Source organism: Vanessa cardui, chromosome 29, assembly GCF_905220365.1.
Source record: "Vanessa cardui chromosome 29, ilVanCard2.1, whole genome shotgun sequence".
Taxonomy (NCBI): Eukaryota; Metazoa; Arthropoda; class Insecta; order Lepidoptera; family Nymphalidae; genus Vanessa; species Vanessa cardui.
The window spans coordinates 1250571-1277698 of NC_061151.1; the positions used below are offsets into that span (position 1 = coordinate 1250571).

At 36.9% G+C, this 27128-nt stretch overlaps 2 protein-coding genes across 2 annotated transcripts in view; one reads left to right on the forward strand and one right to left on the reverse strand.

Annotated features, from left to right (window-relative positions):
• LOC124541909 (histone-lysine N-methyltransferase eggless) overlaps positions 1–13773 on the reverse strand; it is a 38530-nt gene extending 24757 nt beyond the window's left edge. Inside the window, exons 1-11 of the mRNA XM_047119833.1 lie at positions 13395–13773; positions 9029–9177; positions 8018–8080; positions 7271–7394; positions 6758–6883; positions 4747–4889; positions 4326–4400; positions 3742–3814; positions 2824–3038; positions 988–1142; positions 111–226 (exon numbers count right to left, since the gene is read on the reverse strand). Coding sequence (XP_046975789.1) covers positions 111–226; positions 988–1142; positions 2824–3038; positions 3742–3814; positions 4326–4400; positions 4747–4889; positions 6758–6883; positions 7271–7394; positions 8018–8080; positions 9029–9177; positions 13395–13638 — 1483 coding nt within the window. The 5' untranslated portion in view covers positions 13639–13773. The remainder of the gene's footprint in view (positions 1–110; positions 227–987; positions 1143–2823; positions 3039–3741; positions 3815–4325; positions 4401–4746; positions 4890–6757; positions 6884–7270; positions 7395–8017; positions 8081–9028; positions 9178–13394) is intronic.
• Positions 13774–15989: 2216 nt separating this feature from the next.
• On the forward strand, positions 15990–22939 carry LOC124541942. The gene is made up of 6 exons (XM_047119880.1): positions 15990–16485; positions 19380–19461; positions 20191–20294; positions 20917–21026; positions 22063–22131; positions 22553–22939. Exons 1-5 carry the CDS (start codon positions 16362–16364, stop codon positions 22108–22110), a joined length of 468 nt encoding a protein of 155 aa, XP_046975836.1. The 5' UTR covers positions 15990–16361; the 3' UTR covers positions 22111–22131; positions 22553–22939.
• The last annotated feature ends 4189 nt before the right edge of the window (positions 22940–27128 follow it).

A 27128-nucleotide genomic window follows, 5' to 3' on the forward strand; every position in this document is an offset into this window, starting at 1 on the left:
TTCCATAACACAAGCACTTTAGCTACTTACATTGGGATCAGAGTAATGTATGTGATGTTGTCCAATATTTATTATTTATTATCTGTACTCTGGGCGGTGACAGGACTCACTTTGCAATTTCTCCATTTCCTTCTGCAACGTGTTCTGAGTGTCCGCCAAACGTTCGTCCATCTTGAATTTCTCCCACGTCTCGTTTATCATCAGCGCGAGGTTTTCTTCCGCTATCCTGGACACAAAAACAATGAATTAATACTTTCTTTATAGTATCCTGTTGTATTTCATTGAGAATTATCAACAACGTGTAACATTACAGTTATTAATTACGGAATATTTACATTTATATCCGTTTGGACTCGATACTTCGACATTATCTACGAATGTCTTGTTCACGAGTCTCGTGAAAACATACAACATAAAACACGGTAAATATCGCGTATTTAAAAACTGTAATAATAAAAATAACCATGTTAATTTAAAATCATATATAACGTGTAACATGTACTGTTCGTAAATGCCCCACTGTTGGGCTAAAGTTTCCTCTTTCTTTTAGGAGAAAGTTAGGAGCACATTTCACCAAGTTGCTCAAATAAATATTAGCGGATTCACATGTAGCAGAATATTTATGAAATTTGACAAATGCAGGTTTCCTCACGATGTTTTCCTCCACCTTCGACAACGAGATTATAAACACAAATAAAGCACGTGAATATTCAGCGCTTGCCTGGGTTTGAACCCGTATTCATTGGTTAAGTTGCAAGCGTTACAACCATCTCGGCTCAGTTGATTACATTGACATATATTCTACGATGGTGAGGAAAAATGCATGTGTCAAATTTCATAGAAATTCTGCCACATTTGTATTCCACCACGCATTGAAGCATTGTGGTGGAATATGTTCCAAGCCTTCTCCTCAAAGGGAGTGCCTCAAACCTTAGCCCAGCAGTGAGAAATTTACAGGCTGTTGTTGTTGTTGTTGAATCGACTTACTTGGCGCCTTCCATCCCGATGATTTGCATCTGATCCTGATCGAATTCCGGTTCATCCTCGGACTCGGAGTCCGATATCTCGACCAGCTCCTCACCACTCTTGTTGATGCCCAGCTCCAGGAGCGGAGTGAAGTTCTTGATACCTTCTATAAGTTCCTGTGAGAATTAAAATATTACTATATGTTGGGTAGGTTCGGCTTAGCTGCGTTTTGGTTTGAAGACTGAGTTAGCCAGTGTAATTAATCGCACATGGAACGGAACGTTTTCATCCCATAGTTGGCAACGCATTAAATATAAATGAGACAATATCACATACATTACCCTGATCCCAATGTGAGTAGCTAAAGCACTTGTGTTGTGGAAAATCAGAAGTAACGACGATACAAACACCCAGACCCAAGACAACGTAGAAAATTACTGATAATCTACATCGACTCGGCCGGGAATCGAACCTCAGGTGGCGTACCCATGAAAACCGATGTACACACCACTCGACCACAGAGGCCGTTTTGGTTTAAAGATTGAGTTAGCCAGTGTAATTAATGGCACATGGAACGGAACGTCTTCATTCCATAGTTGGCAACGCATTGGCAAATCAAATTCAATCAGATGCATTACTTATTGATTGGCAAATTAAATAACATCAGTTCGGAAAAGAAAATACCCCTTTTTTTGTTTAACGAGAAGGAAATGCCTTTACGCATGCCGCCCGGTTGGGGGACCGGGGCCGCCGTGTTAGGGCCTAATACCCTGTCCTATCCAGAGGAAATTCGTTTACGCATGCCGCCCGGTCGGGGGCACGGGGTATGTAAGACTCAACCGAAGCCTTGAAGGCTACATGCCTAATGCCCTGTCCTACCCACTAAAACCATCCTAGAGTTTCCACCATGCCGCCGAGTGGTAAGGCAACGGGAACGCCCGAAAGAAAATACCAATACAAGACATTTTTGACAATTTCCAAGAAATGTTTATAATAATGTTGTCTTAAATTTTCGCGATATGCAAACTAATTACAGTCACGGGGTCAAAGAGTGACCCTACACTCTATGGCCTAACTTATGGACAACAAAATTTTGTCGACCTCCGTGGTCGATTGTTGTGTACACCGGTTTTCATGGGTACGCCACTTCGAGGTCTGGGTTCGATTCCCGGTCGAGTCGATTATGACAAAATTTATTAGTTTTCTTTATCACTTTCATCAATTATCTTAGATTTTCGTGATTATTACACATTGAAATAAAACTAGTTTTAACGGATTTGGTCTCGCTGGCTTGACTGACAAATGTCACCTTAGTCTACCCGTGACCACGAACGCTGTAAAGTGCTCGAAACGTCGGGATGTTAAAAATAAAAATAATTAATATACGCGATTCAAATCCGTTATAGCTAGTTTTATTTCAATGTTTATCATTATTTCTACTTCCAAAAAAAATCAAAATAAAAAAAAAACTATACTTTATTCAAGTGGGCTTTTACAAGCAGTTTTGAATCGTCATTTAACAATTAAGTGAAGCTACCACCGGTTCGGAAAGTAGATACTACCGAGAAGAACTCAGTAGTTACTCTTTTTCAACATTTAAAAAAATACAGTCATGTTAGTTAATTTTTAAGTTAATACAATTATTAAATTAATATAGACTGCCTGGAAGTCAACAGGTATTAATTCCACGCCTTTTTATCATCTACAAAATCTTGTATCGAATAATACGCCTTTTTTACCAATGTATTTTTTAAAAACGATTTGAATTTACGAGACGGCAAAGTTAAAAATGTCTGTGGAATTTTACTATAGAAATGGATACCTTGCCATAAGAAGAATAGGCCCCCAAATAATCACCTGGTTCCGTTTCTCCACAGCATCAGAGCAGTTCTGGCACACGTAGCCGCGCTTCTTCCTGTCTGCCTCGAAGAAGTTAATGGCCTCACTATCAGCTATATAGTACTCCACGCCAGGCTCGCCCGGGCACGACCTGTTGATGCACTTGAGTTGTTCCATCTTCGTTTCTTCTTTCACATCCTGACATTGTTCTGCTTTAGCGGCATCAGCAACTGCTGCATAAAAATAGATTTACTATTATTATTTATATAAGGAGATATTCTACCGCCAATTAATAGAACAGCGTGGTGGAATATGTTCCAAACCTTCTCCTCGAAGGGAGAGGACGCCATGGCCCAGCAGTGGGAAAATTACAGGCTGCTGTTGAAACAACAGTACTCGGTATTGTTGTGTTCCGGTTTAAAGGTGAGTAAAGTAGTAAAGTAACAGCCCGTAAATTTCCCACTGCAGGACTAAGGCCTCCTCTTCCATTAAGGAGAGGGTTTGGAACATATTCCAACACTTTATTCCAATGCGGTGAAATGTACATGTGGCAGAATTTCAATGAAATTAGTCCAATCCAACCTGCATCCTCACGATGTTTTCCTTCACCGCCGAGCACGAGATGAATTATAAACAGAAATTAAGCACATATATATATAGTGTTGCTTGCCTGAGTTTGAACCCGAAAACATCGGTTAAGATGCACACATTCTAACCACTGGGCCATCTTAGCTCTGAAATGGCCCAGGGTGAAGGGTGAGTGACCCAGTGTAACTACAAGCACAGGGGACATAACATCTTAGTTCCCAAGGTTGGTGGCGCATTGGCGATGAAACGAATTGTTAATGTTTCTTACAGCGCCATTATCTATGGGCGATGGTGACCACTTACCATCAGATCGATATAAAAAAATCAGTCTGTAAGTTTTTAGATTACCTTCTTGAGGTGCAGTTTGTTCCTCTTCGTCTGAATCTAGGCTGAAGACTTCTAAACCCATTGCAGGTTTCGGCTGAAAAAAAATGTTACAAAATTTCAATTAAACCTAATACGGTAAAACTTTTTGGTTTGTTTATCAGAGATAATCTACAGAAGTAACGATAACATTCTCAAAATGTCTTTACTGGTAGAAAACTACATTACTCCTAGAGCTATAGGGCATAATTTATATTAATATCATATCAAATCCGGTCAGGAGGACCAATCACTGATTATAAGACTCACAGCTAAAAAAAACTTGATATATATTTATTTCGAGTAATGTGTACACCGGTTTTCATGGGTAGGCCACTCAGAGATCCCGGGTTCGATTCCCGGCCGAGTCGACGAAGAAAATTCATTTGTTTTCTATGTTGTCTTGGGTCTGGGTGTTTGTGGTGCTTTACATTGGGATGAGAGTAATGTATGTGATGTTATCCATTATTTATTTATTATTATGTAAATTACATTCAAATTAAAATGTATAAATAAAGTTGTTGTAGTTTGGCTGTATAAATTGTTGTCTTCGTCATTATTATTATTACCTTGTTTTCTTGACTAACTACTGTCGTATCTCCATTCGGGGGTGTATTCGTCTTATCCACTACATCTGGTGTTACCTGTGTAAATAAAGTATATAACAATATATTTTAATATACCATTATCCGAACGACTTTGACACAATTACGTCACACACATGATATGAGACATTACAAAAGCTGTCAAAATAATAACTACAAAATTCGCTGAAACATATTATTACTTTTCACATATTTTCTTGCTAACGCTCTTTCACTTGAGGTTAAATTTAGAAAATTTTAAATTTGAACGCATTCATTAATTTTATTTGTTTTTTTACTAAGGTTAAAAAAAAATTTGTTAAATTCAAACGAGAAGGTCACGGGCTTACAGCTAGTATAAACATATAGTGTGCCGTCCCTGTAAGTGTTAGTCAAGAATACTCACGGTTTTTGATGGTGACGTTTTCTGACCATCGTCAAGAGTTTCTTTAACACCAATATCTGCTTCAGCTGTACTGCTGGACTCGACAGACTTAGTAGCATCTACATCTTCTTGTACTGCAGTTTCTCCTTTCATTTCCTTAACATCTACAAACAATTAGACAACAAAATATTTAATTAATAAATCACATATCAACAAGCCAAAACAAAATACAGATAAATGGACATTTTGTAAAACAGCTCATGACTATTCTCTTATGATATATGTTGTCGCCATTTAAAAACATTATAAAAATATATTCTGTGCAAAGATGGCTAGAGCTTAGTGAGTAAGTGATTGACAGATGCGAAGGCGCCCTGTTGAAGAGAACATCGCAGGAGCGGAATTTTGGATATAAGTAAAACTGGTGTTGGGTATCATTTATTTTTGTACAATAGGATTAATATTTCTAAGATTTTGATTGTGTTGATAATTTGTGAAATTGCGATGAAAGTATAATATGTCAAGTGTTTTGTATATTGGTTTGTAGTAATAATATGTAATTGTACTATGTTTAAATGTAATGTGTAATAGATTATGTAAAGTGTTTATAAAACAAATATATATATCGTAAATTAAAGTGAAACCTATCAAGTAGTATTGGACATTAAATAAATGAGTGTTTAACATTGTTTGTTTTTATATACTAGCTGTGGCCGACATCGAGCGCATTTTTATTTCACAAAAAAGTTAGTGCTATAGCCTAACTTTTTACATCAACTATCTGCCAGTGAAAGTCCCGTCAAAATCGGTCCAGTCGTTTCAAAGTTTAGCCTGAACCAACAGATAAAAATTGCAATAAATTTTACTTTATAGTACCGTGTGCATATGCATTTAGAACCTTCTCCACAAAGGGAGATAGAATTAGCCCAACAGTGGGAAATTTACTGTTACTTTAACATTAAATTGCCTGAAACAGTGTGTGTAACAGGGTTTGGATATAGCTATGGATTTACAGATTTTTTTGTCCCAAAGGGCCGATTTTTTTTTAAATATGTAAAAATATGGATAGGAATATCTACGAGTAAGCTTTGGACTGAGACTCTACACGGTATCTCTATTTTTCGACGTGGTAGCCGCTTTATATTTAACTTAGCAATGTTATTCTGATGTATAACCTAAAAAAAAACCTGATGTATAACTATAAAGAGTCGAGATGGCCCAGTGGTTAGAACGCGTGCATCTTAACCGATGATTGCGGGTTCAAGCCCAGGCAAGCACCGCTGATTCATGTGCTTAATTTGTCTTTATCACTGAAAAATTTCATCCAAATCCGTTCAGTAGTATTTTCTTTTTTTTTATGTAATAGATTGGCGGACGAGCATATGAGCCACCTGATGGTAAGTGGTCACCATCACCCATAGACAATGACGCTGCAAGAAATATTATCGTCAATGCGCCACCAACCTTGGGAACTAAGATGTTATGTCCCTTGTGCCTGTAGTTACACTGGCTCACTCACCCTTCAAACCGGAACAGAAAAATACCTCGTACTGTTATTTAGCGGTAGAATATCTAATGAGTGGGTGGTACCTACCCAGGCGGCTTGCTCAAAGCCCTACCACCAAGTTCTTGAAATAGTAACAAACATACATAGATTTTTCCTCACAAAAATTCTCATATATAATATAATTAGGATTTAATAATATAACATGAGGATTTATTAGTGTTTCTATGACACTCGGATAAATATTTTGATTTTGACGACCTCCGTGGTCGAGTAGTGCATACATCGCTTTTCATGGGTACGCCACTCCGAGGTCCCGGGTTCGATTCCCGACCGAGTCGATGTAGAAAATTCATTAGTTATCTATATTGTCTTGGGTCTGGGTTTGTGGTGCCGTCGTTACTTTTGATTTTCCATAACACAAGTGCTTAGCTACTTACATTGGGATCAGAGTAATGTATGTGATGTTGTCCAATATTTATTTATTTTATTATTTATTTAAGGGAGCTGCCTATCAGGAGAGCTTACCGTCTTCCGAGGAGCTCTCTCCGAGGTCAACAATGCTCATAAACGTATCCTGTTTCACTATTTCCAATTTTTTAGACTTGCTCGGGGACTTTTTCTCTTCGTCAACATCGTCCGATACAATTGTATCTAAAATAATACACAAATTTTTTACTGGACATATGATACATAATCCTAAAACCTAGCTCAACGATCATACCTTTGATTTACATATGCTATATTACACAATTGCCGAGATATTCCAGTGGTTACAAAGCGTACATCTTAACCGATGATTGCGGGTTCAAACCCAAGCAAGCAGAACTAAATTTTCATAGGCTTACTTTGTGTTTATAATTCATCTCGTCTTAAATGAAGAAAAACATCGTGAGGAAACCTGCTTGTATCTAATGTCAACCCTCATTGAAATAGCGTGGTGGAATATGTTCCAAACTTTCTCCTCAAAGGGAGAGGAGGCCTTAGCCAAACAGTGGGAAATTTACAGGCTGTTGTTGTTGTATCACAATAATGACTCACCTGTTGTTTTCAACAACAAATTCTTTAGTATTGTTGTTTCTCCTGTCTCCGTATCGATCTCTACATCCGACGCGTCCGACAGTTTCACAGTTTCGACGTCCATATCTCGATTTTGTTTTTTGTCCTGTCATAAAAATACTATTAATCTATACATATAATAAAATTGGAGTGTCTGTTTGTAATATTAAAATAGGACTTTTTTTCTCAACTACACGGTACATATACCAAAATAACTTTTTTTTTACAATTTTTTGTCCGTCTGTATGTTTGTTCCGGTTAATCTGGAAATGCCAGACCGATTTGACAGGACCTTCACTGGCAGATAACTGATATAATAAGGAGTAACTTAGGCTACAATAATATGTTTTTTGTTAATTACAAACGCGATTAAGGTCGCGGGTGCAGTTAGTTCAAAATACAACTATACATAAGTGTTAATAACGACTACTGTAAATTTCAATGGATAATTAACCCCTGGAATTGTGTCGTCCCAAATCCTGGTACAGGCTTTAGGCCTGATTTGAATTTTACCTTGTAAATAGGAATATTAGTAATTAGTAATTCCTTAAAATATTAGTCCATTGATACTTTTTTTTTTTTAAATAAAATATATTTATAATGTCATCTGGCACTATTTCTATACAAAATAAATATATTACGTATATTTTGATCTTGACATAGGTCACCCAAAAACTGAAACATATCCTGGGCCCCGTAAAAACATTGTCGAGTAATTTGTATACTTACATCATTTTCTAATTGTAATTCAACATTATTTCTATTTGTTTCTTGCAACTCTGTAGTTTTTGTCTGGAAATCAAAAACAAATAATTTAACAATTAATTATGATATTCGTATAACTAATAGGCAATAATCAGGACAATTTATAAAAGATACGTGAGATTTATTAAAATATTTAGATTTTCATCTCTCTAATAAAATTTTCGTGCATATCTTGGAACAGTCAGGATTGGGGTACAAGATTATTTAAAACACTTAACAAATAATTTATCAACTAAGTTTTACTTGAATTGCCCTATATAATGCCCTAATAGTTATGTGCCTATGTGGCAAATTTCGATTTTATTAATATTTATATAACAGCAAACAAAAAGTTCAAAATATCTAAGGATACAGACAGAAAGCTACTTTATTTCATCTTGTGCTGAGATGATTATTAAAACAAAGTACTCTTATTAGTATTATAAACCAAAAAACTTAAGACATAATTTACATAAATGAAAGATGTACAGTCAGAGTAAGAAAACCTTCGTCAGTTTTCGAATTAATTCCTTATCAAGTCTTAAGCTCTTAGTATCTTTTGAAACTAAACATCAAATCATTGCGACGCTACGTCATTCTCGATCTGTAAAGCAGATTATCGCTCATACTGAGCACGCGAAAATAGATCTTAAGGTGACCTTTCCCCTGACTGTTCAAGAGTCCTTATCACTAAATCTCTTCCAGTAAACCTTATAGAGCAAGAACCAAAGGCACTGATAATTTGATTCGCTAAACAACAGTACGCAGTATTGTTGTGTTCCGGTTTGAAGGGTGATTGAGCCTGTGTAACTACAGGCACAAGGGACATAGCATCTTAGTTCTCAAGGTTGGTGGCGCATTGACGATGTAAGGAATAGTTAATATTTCTTACAGCGTCATTGTCTATGGGTGATGGTGACCACTTACCATCAGGTGGCCCATATGCTAGTCCGCGAAACTATTCCATAAAAAAATGACAAGGTAAATTCATCTTACGTCATCAACATCCATGTTCTCAGGTTTCTCAAGATCCGAAGTCACGTCAGCATTTGCGAAGTCAGTATGCAAGTCCTTTTGTACTTCTGACTCTGAGTGCTGAGCGTTTGAATCTTCAGAATGATCAGCGGTCATTTGATTACTGCTCTCTGAAATTAGACATTATCAATTTGAAAAAGGTTGCAAGTGTGATAATAGAACACTTTTAAGACGATTAAATAAGTATTAATTAAACTAGATGTTACTTAAGTTGTAACTAAAACAACAGCAACAAAAGCCTGTAAATTTCAAACTGCGGGGCTAAGGCCTCCTCTCGTGTTGAGGAGAGGGTTTGTAACATATTCCACCACGCTGTTCCAATGCGGGTTTGTCGAATACACACGTGACAGAATTTCTATGAAATTAGACACATGCAGGTTTCTGCACGATGTTTCCTTCACCGCCGAGCACGAGATGTATTATAAAACTAATTAAGCCCATGAATATTCAATGCACGCGTTATAACCACTGGGACATCTCGGCTCGTAGGCCATTATCTAAACTAACTAAAACGCTCAGTGACAATTATTTGGTCTGACACATCTTCTGGTTAGATATACCATCAAATATTTATATATTTTGGCCTTTTATATGCTGAGAGGGCACAGATTATTTCGCCAATGCCATGGAGAAGACACAATGGATTGGCCACCAAACTTAGTATCATTGTGTACCAGTTTGGAGGGTGAGTAAGTGGAAGCTACGGATAAAAGGAGCATAGATCTGGGATGTAAGGGGGCGCAAACTACACCTTAGTGCCCCAAGCCAACCTCACCTGCCCGTGGTGCATCCTGCCGACCAGCAAACGAGGCTCTGGCGACCGACTGATGGCGGTATAACCATCAACATAATAGGCGTAGCTAAATACCACAGGCCGGTGACGGGCAGCAGCGTCACCGGTGCGAGAAGCTACGCCCTGCGATCGCCAACCCGCCTGCCCAGCGTGGCGATTATGGGCACAACCTCCACATACAGCACACACGCAAGCCACGGCCCCCAGTTCCCGGCAGCCCCGCTATTCCTCGTCATGGTGGCGACGATGGTAACGGCGGGACGGGGGGTGCTAAGAATCACCGGGCTACGGGAGGCCACCACAACCGACTGACCCTTGCGACGTACAACGGACGCACGCTACGGCTTGACTCGCATCTAGCGCAACTTGAGGTAGAACTTGGGAAAATTAGGTGGCACATATTAGGGCTATGTGAAGTCCGTAGAGAGGGAGAGGACACCGTAACCCTCGAATCAGGCCACCTAATGTACTTCCGAGAGGGTGACCAACAATCCCAAGGTGGCGTTGGGTTTCTGGTAAATAAGTCCCTAGTTGACAACGTGGTGGAAATCTCCAGTGTGTCGAACAGGGTAGCGTACCTCATTATAAAGCTCACCGAGAGGTACAGCCTCAAGGTGGTGCAAGCGTACGCACCGACCTCGACACACTCGGACGATGAAGTGGAAGAATTATTCGATGACATATCGAGGGCCCTCCACTTCACCACGAAAACCCACTACAACGTTGTCATGGGGGACTTCAACGCTAAAGTGGGAGTACAGAACTGCAGCGAATCGGTAGTAGGACCCCATGGACTTGGAAGCAGGAATCATAGGGGGCAAATGCTTGTCAACTTCCTCGAACGGGAGGGGCTCTTCTTGATGAACTCCTTCTTCAAGAAGCAGCCGCAAAGGAAGTGGACGTGGCAAAGCCCCGACACTATGACGAAAAACGAGATCGACTTCATAATGACGGACAAGAGGCATATATTCAGAGACGTCTCAGTGATTAACAGGTTCAATACCGGTAGTGATCACCGACTCCTCCGAGGCTCTCTGAATATCAATTTTAAGGCCGAGCGCGCCCGTCTGATGAAGTCCACGCTCCGACCAAAGCTGCTCCAAACCATTGCGGGATCTGAAACATTCCAGTCAATCCTGGAGAACCGATTCGCTGCCGTGGAAACCACAACGGACGTAAACCAGAACCTCGAAAATGTAGTCCGAATTCTCAGGGAAGAAGGCACGAGATATTGTGGCATGCAGCGTAAGGGCAGGAAGTCGAACCTTTCGGAAGAGACTTTGGGGCTCATGAAGAAACGACGTGAAAACCCACCTGTCACTTCGTCAGAGAAACGGCAATTAAACCAAGAGATCAGCAGGCGCGTACGACACGACCTCCGGTGCTCCAATACTCTTGCAATAAAAAGAGCTATTGAGCAGAATCGGGGGTCTAAGGTGTTCGTACAATCTCTTGGAAGGACCCACCTGACGAAGTTGACCACAGCAAGTGGAGAAGTCGTTTCTTCTAAGCCGGCAGTACTTTCGGAAGTAGAGGACTTCTACGGCCGGTTATACGCATCGCATGCATCTCGACCTGATCCCGAAAATGAGGATCCTAGAGCTACATTAACACGCCATTTCTCCGAAGACCTGCCTGAAGTCAGTATTGGCGAAATCGAGACTGCTCTTGGACAGCTTAAAAATGGAAAAGCCCCTGGAGAGCACGGCGTTACCACAGAGCTATTAAAAGCGGGAGGTAAACCGGTACTTAGGGAACTTCAGACGCTTTTTAACTCTGTCCTCTTCGAAGGGAGAACTCCGGAGGCGTGGAGTAGGAGTGTGGTCGTCCTGTTCTTCAAAAAGGGAGACAAAACCCTGCTGAAGAACTATCGTCCCATATCCCTACTGAGCCATGTCTATAAGCTGTTTTCAAGAGTGATCACGAACCGTCTTGCGCGAAGATTCGACGAATTCCAACCCCCGGAGCAGGCCGGGTTTCGGACCGGATACGGCACCATAGACCACATCCATACAGTGCGGCAGATTATACAGAAGTCCCATGAGTATAATCGGCCCCTGTGTCTTGCATTCGTGGACTATGAGAAGGCCTTTGACTCGGTTGAAATCTGGGCTGTTCTGGAGTCCCTGCAGCGTTGCCAAGTTGATTGGCGATACATCCAAGTGATGAGATGTCTCTACGAAGCTGCCACCATGTCCGTCCGAGTACAAAATCAGCAAACAAATCCCATACCATTGCATCGAGGAGTGAGACAAGGGGACGTTATTTCCCCCAAATTGTTCACTAATGCAATGGAGGATATGTTCAAGACGCTGAACTGGAAAGGACGTGGCATTAACATCAATGGCGAATACATCTCTCACTTGAGATTCGCAGACGACATCGTCATCGTGGCAGAAACGCTGCAGGACCTACAACAAATGCTGAACGAGCTGGCTGATTCTTCTATGCGTATCGGCCTACGGATGAACTTGGATAAAACCAAGGTCATGTTCAATGAACATGTTCTACCGGAACCGACTACGATACACGGTACCGTTCTCGAAGTTGTTCAAAAATATGTCTACCTCGGGCAGACTCTGCGATTAGGTAGAAACAACCTTGAGGACGAGGTGAATAGAAGAATTCAGCTGGGTTGGGCAGCGTTTGGGAAGTTACGTCGAATCCTAACATCGTCGATCCCACAGTGCCTTAAGACGAAAGTCTTCAATCAGTGCGTCCTACCCGTCATGACATACGGAGCCGAAACGTGGACACTCACGACAAGGCTGGTCCACCAACTTAAAGTCGCTCAGCGTGCTATGGAAAGGGCTATGCTCGGCGTTTCTTTGAGGGATCGCATCAGAAATGAGGTTATCCGTCAAAGAACCAAAGTCATCGACATAGCCCACCGGATTAGTAAGCTGAAGTGGCAGTGGGCTGGTCATATTTGTCGTAGAACCGACAACCGTTGGGGAAAACGTGTTCTAGAGTGGAGACCGCGTCTCGGCAAACGTAGTGTAGGACGTCCTCAGGCACGGTGGAGTGACGATATACGCAAGGCGGCAGGCAGGAGCTGGATGCGAGTAGCCGGAGAAAGACCACAGTGGCGTGCACTGGGAGAGGCCTATGTCCAACAGTGGACAAAAATAGGCTGTTGATGATGATGATGATGAGATCAGTATGGTTTCTGTAGGCAGTGGTCACCACTTACCGACACTTACATTCAATTTCTAAGGGAACAAACCAAAAGAAAATCAACATGAATATAACCTGTTCACTTCCATACACCTTTTGATAAAATTGAAGAAAATATGTTCCACCTATTTCCAACACAGAGAAACTCAAGAAAAAATAATCACTACATTTACTTTACTTTATTTTCCTTCTCTTAAAAACTAGGATAGAAAGAATGGCAATCCAATACAACTTCTGGCAAAAAGTCCATTACATTGGCCAGACCTGGTGTTTGAACCCAGTACTTTGAGATCTGTATGAGCCAGCTGCAACATCAATGACATAGTCAAATAATAAAAATAAACAAGCATAACTTACCATCATCTTGGTCAAAGTCATCTTCATCCTCCCCATCACCATCATCATCATACTCCTGCTCCTCGTCTTCCTCGATCACTCTACACGACTCAGCCAAAAGCCCGAGACTATCCGTCATTTCCGGTACATCTTTGGATGTATCTTGTACTATTGATGACCCAAACAATGACGATTGTTCGGTCGATCCTTTTGATGTTTCAGGGCAAGCGAAAGAAGTCGATGGTTGTGGTTCGTCAACATCCATTGTACGTGCTGGAATTACTTCTAATTGTATATTTGCAACCGCAGAATTATTTGACACAACTGGGTCAGATTTATCTGTCTGTAAATCAAGATTAACTTCTGATGTAGAAGGAGATTCATTTGTATCGTCACATGTTGATTGCAGAGCATTGGGTAATTCATCTTTAGTCATTTGTTTTATTTCTGTATCTGAGGGAGCTTCTATGTGTGTTATTTCAGCATTTTCATCCTCACTTTTATTGTTTCCCTCCAAATCTGTTATTTCCTCATCCAATACACTTTCTTCCTCCTTTGAATCTAGCATTGATGGGTCAGTATCAGCCAAGCCCGAGTCTGATTGTTTATTTTCATTACATGAACTAGACAGGGATATTATTTGATCTGTATCAGGTTCTTCTATTTCAGATGCAGTATTTGTTTCTGTAGTAGAATCTATTTCATTTGTGCTTGTCATTTTATCTTTAGTTACATTTTTATGTAGCTCTGTTTCATTAATATTCGTGTCTTTAGTATCAACAGTTGAATCAATAACTTCAGATTTTGAAGCTGTTTTAATTTCTGAATCAGGAACAGAATCCATAGCGTCCAAAGAATTATCACTAGTTGCTAGCAATATGTCTTCACACAAATCAGTCATATCTTCTGTGCTTTGTGCATCTTCTTCTTGTAGTTCTGAGTCATCAGCTGTATTCTTGGCATCTAAATTATCTTGGATATCAAGTGGTTCCTGTATTTGGTCTTTAACTTTACTTAGATCTGTTTCACTGTCTACACTGTCACCATCATCAATGATTTCTTGTACTGTAGATTCTTCTAACAGACAATCTTCTTGTACAGAGTCATCTTTTAGAAGACAATCTTCTTCCATTGTGTCTTCTTTTAATAGGAAATCTTCTGCCATTTCTGTATTCCCTTCTGTGATTGTTGATTCTGTATCCATAGCGTTAAGTTCTTTTGTGAGTATATCAGCTGCCAATTTAGCTTCATTTTCCAATTCTTTATAATCCATTGTTTCCTTTATTTCTTTATCAATTAAGACATTTTCTTCTTCTTTTTGTGCATCACCATCTGCATGAACATCAGCTTGAGTTGACTGAACCGGTACTTCAGTTGAATTAGAAATTTCCTCGTCACTTTCTAAGTCGGGAGACATTTCAAGATTATTAGTCAAGTCCTCGTCATCGTCACTAAATTCAATCAACTCATGACTCGGAATTTCCAACATCATATCGGGTTTGTTTAAATTGTGATCTATTTTTGGTGCAAATAGGGTCTCTGCTATAGATTCAGGGGGTGATTCTTTTAATTCATTATCATTTTCCAGGTCCAGAAGTTTCTCTTCTGCTTCAATGGTTTTAATGACTTTTTCTTGCAATGATAAAGTACAAGGTTTGGGAGAATCTATGGAACTTTCTTCAAGCAAAGTCTCCTCGTTCTTGATCTCATCTATGTCATCCAGATCATCGTCTTCCCACCTGAGCTCCATCTCGTCATCTACATTATCACTATCTTGAGTCTGATTAGCATCAGCAAGCAGCAAGTCTTCAACGTTTTTATCAATCGAACAACTGTTGTCATCGTCCTCCATAGATTCTCTGGTAGGCCCTTCGTTTACGACATTCGCGTTTTCATTTCCTTCTAAATCAATCGTTTTCACTGCATCTTTAACTATTAACTGTATAGAAGCCATTGCTTCCCCGTCATCTTTATCACTAACATCTTCTATATTTTTTGGTGAAGACATCTCTTGAATAGTTTCAAGCTTCTCCGAATTTATTTCAATTCAAACCTAAGTAATTTATGAAACATATATAATTACTGAGGTATATTATTATTTTATAACATTGTGCACATATTTATTACAGTAAAATTAATAATACCATCAGTTTCTGTTAATATTTAAGGTATTGTTTAGAAAAATAGGAGCAAACACCGACACTAATATGATTTTTGTTTGACGTTTATTATTTGACATTTCCATACACAGACAGATAAACTAATAATTGAAGAACAAACAATACAAGAAAAAAATAATAATTAGTAGTTTGTGTTTATCGACCACAAAAAAGCAAAATTAAACTAAATTATAGTATAATCGTTTATCAAAGTTTGTTTTCATTTTATAGTACACGAGGGAAGCACCATACTATTCATACGGACAAAAATATATTAAAAAAAAAATTAAAACAAAATAAGTTTATGTAATATTAATTGCTTAAAAATCTTGAAACAGTATAAATTTAATTAATTTTAATTAAAATATTTGACAAGACTAGAATTATATTAGTTATTACATTCTCTTTGAATACTACTTTGATAAACACTGACTTTGACAGATAACATTTATTATTTTGACATATTCATTGTGCATAATTTGTTCGTGCACATTTTGCAAAATATACATAATTTGCTGCATTTATTTTGCATTTTAATAGTGATTTCTTCACGCTTGCTAAAATAAATCCTAACGTTTCCGTACCGGTATAAAAATCGCGTATATATCCAGAGAAAAACAATAACATACGTACGCTATATAAGGAGAATAAGGAAATAAATATTTTGTTTTATCAAATATAATCAAATCAAATGTTACCTAATTGTTTTTAAAAACGGCATTGACACTAATTTACGTTAAAAAAATAACTCTCGAAAATATAAATAAAATATACTTCAAAACGTTAAAATTATAAAATTATTTTTTAACGAGACTGTCGGAATCACAAAATGAATGTCAACAGCTATTTATCGCCTCGTATGATGGTGGGAGCCGCAATCGTAGGCCTCGTTGGTGCTGCTGGAGTCTTTATATATGAACAAGTATATGCCGAAAAACGACGAGCGATGCTAGGTGAGGAATTACATTTATTTATTACATAACTTTAAGAATTATCAATTTTACAGATCATTTTATGTGTGAATGAGTAAATTAAAAAGTCTAATTATAATTTAGCAATAAATAAAGTACATACAAAATTATATAGATGATGAAATAGATCAGAGTTTGTATAAGATAAATACATATCTATGTTTGATGAAAAAGATTAGCTATTGAGGTTTTGGTCAGTACTCAGTAGAACCTACATTCTGAATTAGTAACTTCATAAAATGACACTTCACTAGTTCTTGTAGATAAGGTCAACGGCCTGGTTGAAGTATATTTTTTGATGTTGAATTAGTAAAATAGTTACTATGTTGCCATTTCATATTTAATCTGTATCTATGTAAATATAATAAAATTGGAGAGTAGAGTCCCTTTGTAATATTAAAATAGCCATTTTTTACTCAATGTTTACACGGTACATATACCAAAATACCATTTTTATCACTTTTTGTCTGTCTGTCTGAATTTTGACGGGGCTTTAACTGGCAGATAACTGATATTTAGGAATAACTTAGGCACAGCTATTATAAGTGTGTAGTTTTGTCTAGTGCTTACCTACTTCTGTCTTAGTTTCTGACCAAATTGCAAAATCCCTGTATAAAAGATGAAATCATCATCATAGTTAATAATAATAATCTTAAACTTATGTTATGAAAGTCATAAACAACATTGTTGGTATTAGATAATGGTGAGAAAATATTAAATTACAATAAATTATCGAAATAGGATAGGTAATATGATGCTTAAGTGATTTTTTGTCTAGTTAGTATGAGGTTATTCAAATAAAAATGAAACAAAAGACAACATAAAAAAAATCTATATTGTGTGTATATTTCTATATTCCTTTTAAGCACATAGTATTGTATTAAGAGACTTAACTTACGCTAGACTACAGAAGAAAAACAAAGATAATAAATAAAAAAGAAAATACTTTAGATCTTCTATGGATAGAGTAAAAAATAATTAAGAAAGTGTTGAAATCAGCTGATATGTTTTGGAGATTACTCCTTTATATGATACAAGCAAATTTAACCCTTTTATAGTATTAGAAAACAAACAACATTTGATATCAATATGACGTGATATTATTGGTCGAGAGCTTATAATCTATGATATTTATTATGGATGTGTGAAAAAATATCATTTTGAGTGCAAGAGATAGATTAATCAAGAACTGTTAGTATTGCACGATAGAGTTAAACTATTGGCGAATCCTTTGCAAAATATTATTCTAAGCTTTATTTATCTTTATTCCTATTTTGATTATGTCTACATGTGTAGTCTACTCATGATTATGTATAAAATGACATATGATACTTTTAGAACATAATATATAGTATATTATATAATAAGTACAGTTAGAATGTTGTAATGTAACACTGACCAACCTCAGTTACAAAGGAGTTATCTCTATGAGCAATGGATTACACTGGTTCACTTGGCCTTCAAGTAGTGTGGTGGTACAATAATTAATGGTTGTATGTACCCAGGCCGTTATCTAATAAGATACCCGATCTTTCCATTGTATGAAATAAATTTTATCCCTATCATCGGGATGCTAAGATAGCCCAGTGGGTGGAACGCGTGCAGCTTAATCGATGATTTTGGGTTCACACCCAAGCAAGCACCACTATATATAATTCATCATGCGGTTATAATTAATCACATGCTCGGCGGTGAACGAACACATCGTGGGGAAACCTGCATGTGTCTAGTTTCATCGAAATTCTGCCACATGTGCATTCCACCAACCCGCATTGGAACAGCGTGGTGGAATATGTTCCAAACCCTCTCCATAATGGGAGAGGAGGCCTTAGCCCAGCAGTGGGTAATGTACAGGCCGTTACTTTACCTTTACATCGGGACGCTTAGATCTTTTGAATTAATATGCATCGGATTTTAATGCGGTCGTCATCAATAAACATTGTGATTTACAAGGAAGGATTATACATAATAATATAGAAATATACCGAGAATGTCAACATTCTTAGTAGGTAAAAATAAAGATGTTTTTGTAGTTATTTAGTCTTAATATTGTATATAGCCTATTGTATTAATGTATATGTCACCGTAAGATTACATATGCGTTTATTTCTTTTTAGTGCATATTTATTTGTTTTAAAATAGATTTGTTTGAAGTCGGTTTTTCTTTTTGTTAAATTTTTTATTAATATTTAGAAGATTTGGAGCTATTATCCACGTTACTCCAACCCGGGCTGGTGAGCTATAATAAGTGAAGCTACCACCGGAATTTAGTTTCTACGGAGACTGACTGGCAAGAAAATCAGTAGTTACTCTTTTTCAAACATTAAAATACAAAGTTATGTTCCAGTAAACTTACGACGGTACCTTGCTCCAAGAAGGATTTATTGACATTTTAATATAATTTTATTGAAAAACACACAAGCAGGTTTTTGCGTGATGATTTATCTTTACCACCGAGCATGAATTAAATTATAAACAGAAATTAAACACATGGTAAGTCTGTACACGGACTGGGAAATCTCGGCTGTATGTGTATCACATACACATCTACAGCATGTAAATTTCTCACTTCTGAGCTAAGAACTCCTCATTCTTTGAGGAAGGTTAGGAGCGTATTTCACCACACTGTCCCAATGTGCGATGTTGGACATGTGCCAGAATTTCGTTGAAAATGTTGTACCTACACATGTAGGTTTCCGTACGATGTTTTCCTTCACCGTGGAACACAAGATGAATTATAAACACAAATTAAACACACTGATATTCTTTTCATACGTTCTAACCACTAGTATATCTCGAAGACCTGTTTTAAATGATTTAGCACAATAGGAACCGAATGTCTTCGTACCTTTAAATCGTAACATTGTCTGTTGCAGTCAGCGAAGTTGCAAGATTGGATCGCCAAGTGGCTTCCATGAGGACAGAGCTTGAAGCTCTTCGAGAGCTGCAGAAGGAGACGTGAGTAATATCTAGATGTAAGAGATAGGGCTTTGTGAAAGACTTTTTTTTATGGTTTAGGTTGGCGGACGAGCATATGGGCCACTTGATGGTAAGTGGTCACCATCGCCCATAGACAATGACGCTGTAAGAAATACATAGAATATAGTATAGAACTAAGATGCTATGTCCCTTGTGCCTGTAGTTACACTGGCTTACTCACCCTTCAAACTGGAACACAACAATAATGAGTACTGTTATTTGACGGTAGAATAACTGATGTGATGAGTGGGTGGTACCTACTCAGACGGGCTTGCACAAAGCCCACCAAGGAATACTGTTTGAATAGGTACCATCCACGCAAACGTTCTACTGCAAAATGATGACTATTATTGTGTTTAAATTTGAAGGATGATGGAGCTATTATAACTACAGGCACAAAGGGATATAACATCTTAGTTCTCAAGGTATTTGATGCATTGGTGATGTATAGAATGTTTAATATGTTTTGTCGAAGGCAGTGACCATTGCTTGTAAGGTGGTATCCATTTTAACATGACCGAAAAGTGTAGGATACGGATCCTATAGTGACGTACTTTATGAGTGCTTATTACTTCTCGTGAGGCTGCAAGTGAAATTGAAAATCCGACCTTGTGTCAACTAAGATGGATTCAAAGCAACCTCTTTTGTTTAATCATAGATCACCTGATTTTTTCTTAATTTCGTAATGTTCCTGTTGGTATGTTTTAGACATATGCGTCGAGCTCGTCCTAAGCCGCGGGTCAAGCGTGAAGTGGCTCCCGCGGGCGACGCCACAGACTCGGAATACTTCACGGACTGCCAATCCTTAATAGGTATGCTGTATTACTTTTTGGCGATAATTTCTGGAACATTGAATGTGTCTATTCAATGATTTAATTATAATCAATAAAAGTAAAATGTAAAAATTTGTGTTTGTATATGTATTTGTAATTAATTAAGGAAACATTTACAGTAACTTCATACTCTTATCAGCCACACACACACAAGTCATGCAGAAACAAAGTGCTTTATGATGTTTCTAGTCGAATATGATAGTTGTCTCGAGATGTATTCTTCTAGATTTTTTGAGGAGTAAGATTGTGTTGCCAGTGTTGCTTTGCCATACTAATTAGTTTGTCGATATTGGACACACTTGTCGCTCCGCATTTTAGTGGCTCAAGATTTCCTTAAGATATTTTTTTCTACATTTTTTGAGGACTAAGATTGTTTAGCCGGTGTTGTTTTGAAGAATAATTAGCATTGTAATTAGTTGTTTTTGTGATGCTGTGTTATCTACAATGACACAGCATCACAGCTGTATAATTTGATTCACCTGTCCTAATAGTCTAAATTTTGTTCGACTTAGCACCAAAAAAGTTCTGATTGTTGTCTGAAAAATTTAGTTTGACCCCCACCCTTAAACTAGTTATATCAAATATGTTTGTATGTTACCAGGCACAGATATCGACATGGACAGCGAGGAGTTCTACGACGTCCCGTCAGACGAGGAGGACACGCTCCGCGAGTCGCTGCGGAACGGGCACGTCGCCAAAGTTGACAATGAGGTAGTCTGAAGTGTACTTTACTAGTAGTCGCCCTCGATTTTGTTCGCGTTTCAGGTGTCATGTGTTTGGTAAAAAAGTAGCCCATGTCCATTCTTGGAGTTCAAGTTTGCTTCATACCAAATTTCATCAAATTCGATTCAGCGGTTTGGTCGTGAATGAGCGACGGACAGACAGTGTTACTTTCACATTTATAATGTTAATATAGATTGTGAAAATGATTACAGAGTTGATTACGATTTAATTAATATAACACTTGCGTTTGGTTCACATAATTGAGTCGAGATGGCCCAGTGGTTAGAACGCGTGCATCTTAACCGATGATTGCGGGTTCAACCCAGGCAGGCACCGCTGATTCATGTGCTTAATTTGTCTTTATAATTCATCTCGTGCTCAGCGGTGAAGGAAAACATCGTGAGGAAACCTGCATGTGACAAATTTCATAGAAATTCTGCCATATGTGTATTCCACCAACCCGCATTGGAACAGCGTGGTGGAATATGTTCCAAACCTTCTCAAACGGAGAGGAGGCCTTTAGCCCAGCAGTGGAAATTTACAGGCTGCTGTTGTTGTTGTTTGGTTCACCCTCTTTGCTCACGTTAAAGCGCAGCAACTGTTATACTTCTAGACTTAAATAACTAATCATAATAGATAAATAGGAATATTATTAATGCCTTTATTAAAGGGCCCTTGCCAATACTATTATTCTTTTCAAAAATAATCGTTTTTACATTCAAATTAACGGTTAATCTTTGATTGTTTGGTTAATTTATGTTATAATTCTTGTTACAATTTAATTTTCTAATTTGTTAAATTAATATCATTATAAAAGGTAAAAGTTTGTTTCTCTTAAATTATTTATATATTTTTCTATAATAATATTCTAATATAAACAATTAATCGAGTGTCTGGATCATTGAATGATCTATGAAATGATCCATAATGTATAAATGACTGATGAATTCTATAGATGTTATTTAATTATAATTAAAGAAGCGAAATATCAAAACTTATATTTATATTTGTAAATTGATTTCAGAATACAACAATAGCTGACGATTCAAAATCTTCGAAGGACAGCACGTAGCTGAAAGTATAAAAATTATAGGTATGTTATTATTTTAATTAGTACAAAATTTTAGGCAGGGTTTGGTGCAAGCCCGCCTGGGTAGGTACCACCCACTCATCAGATATTCTACGGCTACACAACAGTACTAAGTAATGTTGTGTTATAACATACCATCTTAGTTCCCAAGGTTGGTGGTGCATTGGCGATGTAAGGAATGCTTAATGTTTCTTACAGCGTCATTGTCTATGGGCGATGGTGACCACTTACCTTCAGGTGGCCGTCCTCGTCCGCCATTCATATATTCACCATTGATTTTATAAAAATAAACCAAAAACTCAATATCTGTTGAGTGAGTGGTACCCAAAATGGGTTTGCCTAAAGCACCACCACCAAACTCTCAGCGGCAGGTCTTTTAAGTGTATTTTCTTGTGAAAAGTAGTAATTGTTTTTCTGTTTCCAGGTATAATAGACAAGAAATAATATGGTGTTAGCCGGGAAGGGATTAGATGTAGAATTTTGGATCAAAACGATTACATTATTCGTGTTATGGATTTTATATCAAAGCATAATCTTCTCTCCATGATTTCAAGTTCGAATATCTTGTAGTTAATAGTCAATTCAGACGCTATATAAAACATGAGCCAGATTAAACATGAACCATAATTATGAGCCAGATCACTTTGACTATAAGAAGTTGTAGTTAATAGTCAATTCAGACGCTATATAAAAATGAGCCCAAATAAATATGAACCATAATTATGAGCCAGATAACTTTGACTGTAAGAAGTTGTAATTGTGAATTCGATTATTTTTGTACGTTAATAATATTAAATCTCATTTGACTGAGTTTTTGGCCTATTGTTGTACCGAAGCCAAATGTATGTATATATGTTATGAATTTATATATATGTTAAGGGGGTAGGTATTGTGTTTCATGGTGCAAGTTTTAGGATTATGTAATTGCATTTTTTATATGACTTCAATCGGAATTTCCATATATTAAACCACATAATTTCCTTTTATATGTATATGAGTTTTAAAATCAAACATATATAGTATATTATGTGTAATTCGCTAAAGCGTTGCTATGATTTATTTAGGTCCTTTTATTATAGATTTTTGGCGCTGAAACTTAACGTAACAATTTAAGCTCAATTATATATAAATACTAATATTATGAAGAGGTAAAATTTGTTTGTCTGTATGTATTAGGTAATGTCAGAATCGAATGATGCAATTCCAAAAATATTTTACTAGTAGAAAGCTACGTTATTCCTGTGTGCTATATTTTAGTTATATATTTATAAATTGCGTTAAAAGCCCGGTGCGTTGCTAGTAGTGCTTGCATTCCAAATAGGTTTATTTAATAATATAATAAAACTAGCTACCATAACAGCTTCACACGAGTACAATGAGAATCTATATACAAATTTAGATTGAACATACATATATAAAGAAAATCCTTGTATCTTCTCAGCTATAATCATTACATATAAAACAAAGTCGCTTACCGCTGTCTGTCCCTATGTATGCTTAGATCTTTGAAATTACTCAACGGATTTTGATGCGGTCTTTTTCAATAGATAGAGTGATTCGAGGTTTATATGTATAATACATGCACAATATAGTAGAGAGTGGCTGAAGAACTGTAAACGTTGTAATTCTGTAGTATATTTAGTATCAGCATTGCAACCGTGCGAAGTTGGGGCGGGTCGCTAGTTAAAAATAAAATGTTCAGTTTCCCCAACATTACTTTGTACGGTCAAAGAAAATGACTTTTTCGCTTTTCTCAGCGAAACGGTAAGTTTTATTGAAAAATAACTCGAATTAATGAAGATCTAAGCATACATAGGGACAGACAGCGGTAAGCGACTTTGTTTTATACTATGTAATGATTTTGAGCATTGTACCAATTGTCAGCTCGTAAAGTTTATGTATCACATACACGTTGCAGCTGAGATGACCCAGTGGTTAGAACGCGTGCATCTTAATCGATGATTTCGGGTTCAAACCCAGGCAAGCACCACTGTGTACATGTGCTTAATTTGTGTTTATAATTCATCTCGTGCTCGGCGCTGAAGGAAAACATCGTAAGGAAACTTTCATGTGTCTAATTTCATCGAAATTTTGCCACATGTGCATTCCACCAACCCACATTGGAACAGCGTGATGGAATATGTTCCAAAACCTCTCCTTAATGGAAGAGGAAGCCTTAAGCCCAGCAGTGGGTAATTTACAGGCTGTTACTTTACTTTTTTTATACACGTTGACTTAATTAATGTCTTTAGTAATATCGTAAATGAATAATTGAGTAACGCTTTTACGATTTCACTGCTCAACTGACCATTGGTAGTTTGCGTTACAAACAGACATACAATAATACCTAATACAACCCACTTCAGTGACGATATTATGTCCAGTAAGAATATGTATCTGAAATTTAATTTCCCACCAAATATATAAGTCATTAGTTATGTAGTTGCAATGATATTAACATATATTTTTTATATATCTTTTCGTAGTCTTCTATTGTGTCAGCTATTTGATATTGATGTCATGTTTTTTTTTTTTGTAATAATAAATCATTGTTATGAAATGACGATATATGAATTAATAGTATGTTCATTTTTGACTTTGAATCGAAAATAATACAGTAGTTTGAATAATTAATAATTTTAATGTCTTCGTTTATATTCTCGGTATATTTTCTTGAGGGGAATGTATGTTATTTTTTTTGTATAAAAGTTATGTACAATATAGATTCAAAATATTTTGTTGTTTTCATTTCTGTTTGTTTGTATATCTATGTATATATTTTTTATAATTTTATGCGCATGAATTATAATTGCGTTGTTAGTGTCATGGCTTCAATGATTTAATTGTGTAAAAAGTGTACTGCCACATGCGTATTTCACCAACCCGCATTGGAACAGTGTAGTGGAATATGTCCCAAACCTTCTCTTTAAAGGGATAGCAGGTCTTGTCCCAGCAGTGGGGAATCTACAGGTTGTTGTTGTATGTAAAAAATCTCAAAAAAGACAGATATCGACTAACCAATCGCGTGCCTCAGCGCATCCTTCAATTCTCCACAATGACCTAAATATGTACTTCAGCGGAGTTCAAAGTTGTGCTATAAGATACTATAACAGTTTTAAAATGATACAGTTTTAATCGTCGATATATTTCCATAACTACCAATTCCAACATATAACGCCTAAGACACGTTCCCAATTCTGATCCAACGTCAACGATTCCTTATAAAAATTAACTTCAGCATAATCGTAATTAAAGCTACTTTTTCATATCGGTTGTACTATTGTATTGTTGTCCGATTATATTCTGATAAGCTGAATTATTTTTTTGTTGAATAGAAAACGATTTGATTGCGATAAATTGACGTTTCGTTATTAAAATTGGCGCCCAAGCTAGTAATGAAAATGTGGCATTACTGACTCAACTACCGTTAAACTGAATTGTTTTTTATTAAAATTGGCGCCCAAGTTGGTATCAAATATTTGACAATATTTACTCCACTTTTATTGAACTTAAAATTTACGCCCAAGTTAATATTGAAAAATATGTATTATAGTAAATAACCATTTCCTGTGTCTTAGTGTGCACACGCATTGGTGTTGGTTCCGCGGTTGAATTCGTACCGAATTGCCATTCCATCCAATTATATCACAACTTTGAAACAACACATATAAACTCAAACTGTGTTTCATGAGTTACAAGATCACTAATATACTCACCGAAAGAATTTTATTTATATATCAATATTTTAACTATATTTTTTTGTATCTTAGCTTTTTTTAATTCGTTATAAAGGTAACAAGGTCATACTTGCAATTAATACGGGGACTTTTGCTCATTTATACGTATGTAAATATTTTAAGTATATATATTATCTAATATTGATAAAACGCTTGTAATTAGTAATAACACAGTGTGAAGGCTTTTTTGTTTTAAAGTGCAAATACCAATTTCAATCAAATAATTTAAAAAATCAAACATTAGTTTTACGTACGTCTAGCGTTTTTCTAATAGCTCAGCTTTATTGTGCACTACCTCTCAAATGTTCTTGACTAATATATTTATTTATAATACAACACTAATCCACTTGACAACTTATATGCACTTATATTTTACCTCCAAAGATCTGATCAGTTTTGTCGTCCAAAATGCCATTTATAAGATTTTAAATTAATATGGTTATTTTTGTTATTAAAGTTATTAATTTCGGAATATTTACCATGTCTTTTTATTTTTGTTGCGTGGAGCTCAATATTCCGACATTATCTACAAATGTCTCGTTCACGAGACTCGTGAATAAAAAACATGGTAGATATCCCGAGATTAATAACTTTAAAAATGCCATTTATTCGCGAATTCATAATGAATATCACAGATACAGCTCTCAATGATATCTCGTAAATTTGCTGACAAATGTTGTTTATTTGGCTTTTGTCTTCTTGAAATTGGAATACATTATATCTATTATCAGAGGTAACCCTGAAAAGGGACCTGATACCTTAGGAGACATCAGGTTATAGATATTACTTACTAAACAGCGATGCAGGACCGTATTTAGGGGAAGGCTACCGGGGCAACTGCCCTGGGGCCTCCACATTAGTAGGGGCCACAGAAATACCGAGATATAGTCAAATTATAATAATGTTATTATTTAATATTTTAAAAGTTACCGATACAAGTAAATAAATCTTTGCTAACTGATTGAAATAAAAAAAGTAATTAATTCATGATAATATAATTATTAGGTTGTTCACGCTTCTGTTTGTCTAGGGCCCCCACTGCTTTGTGGCCCGGGGGCCTCCAGACCTTTAAATCCGGCTCCGCAGCGATGTTTCCTGAATGATTTCGATATCGTCTGAATCGTGCTCAGGATATTCCATCAGCTACCCTGCACCACCGTGGTATCTACATAAACGAAACACATTAATATTTAAGTGTAAAATTAAGCTACAACACTTACTCATATATAACGTGAACAATAAAGTCACAATTGTCATTATCGT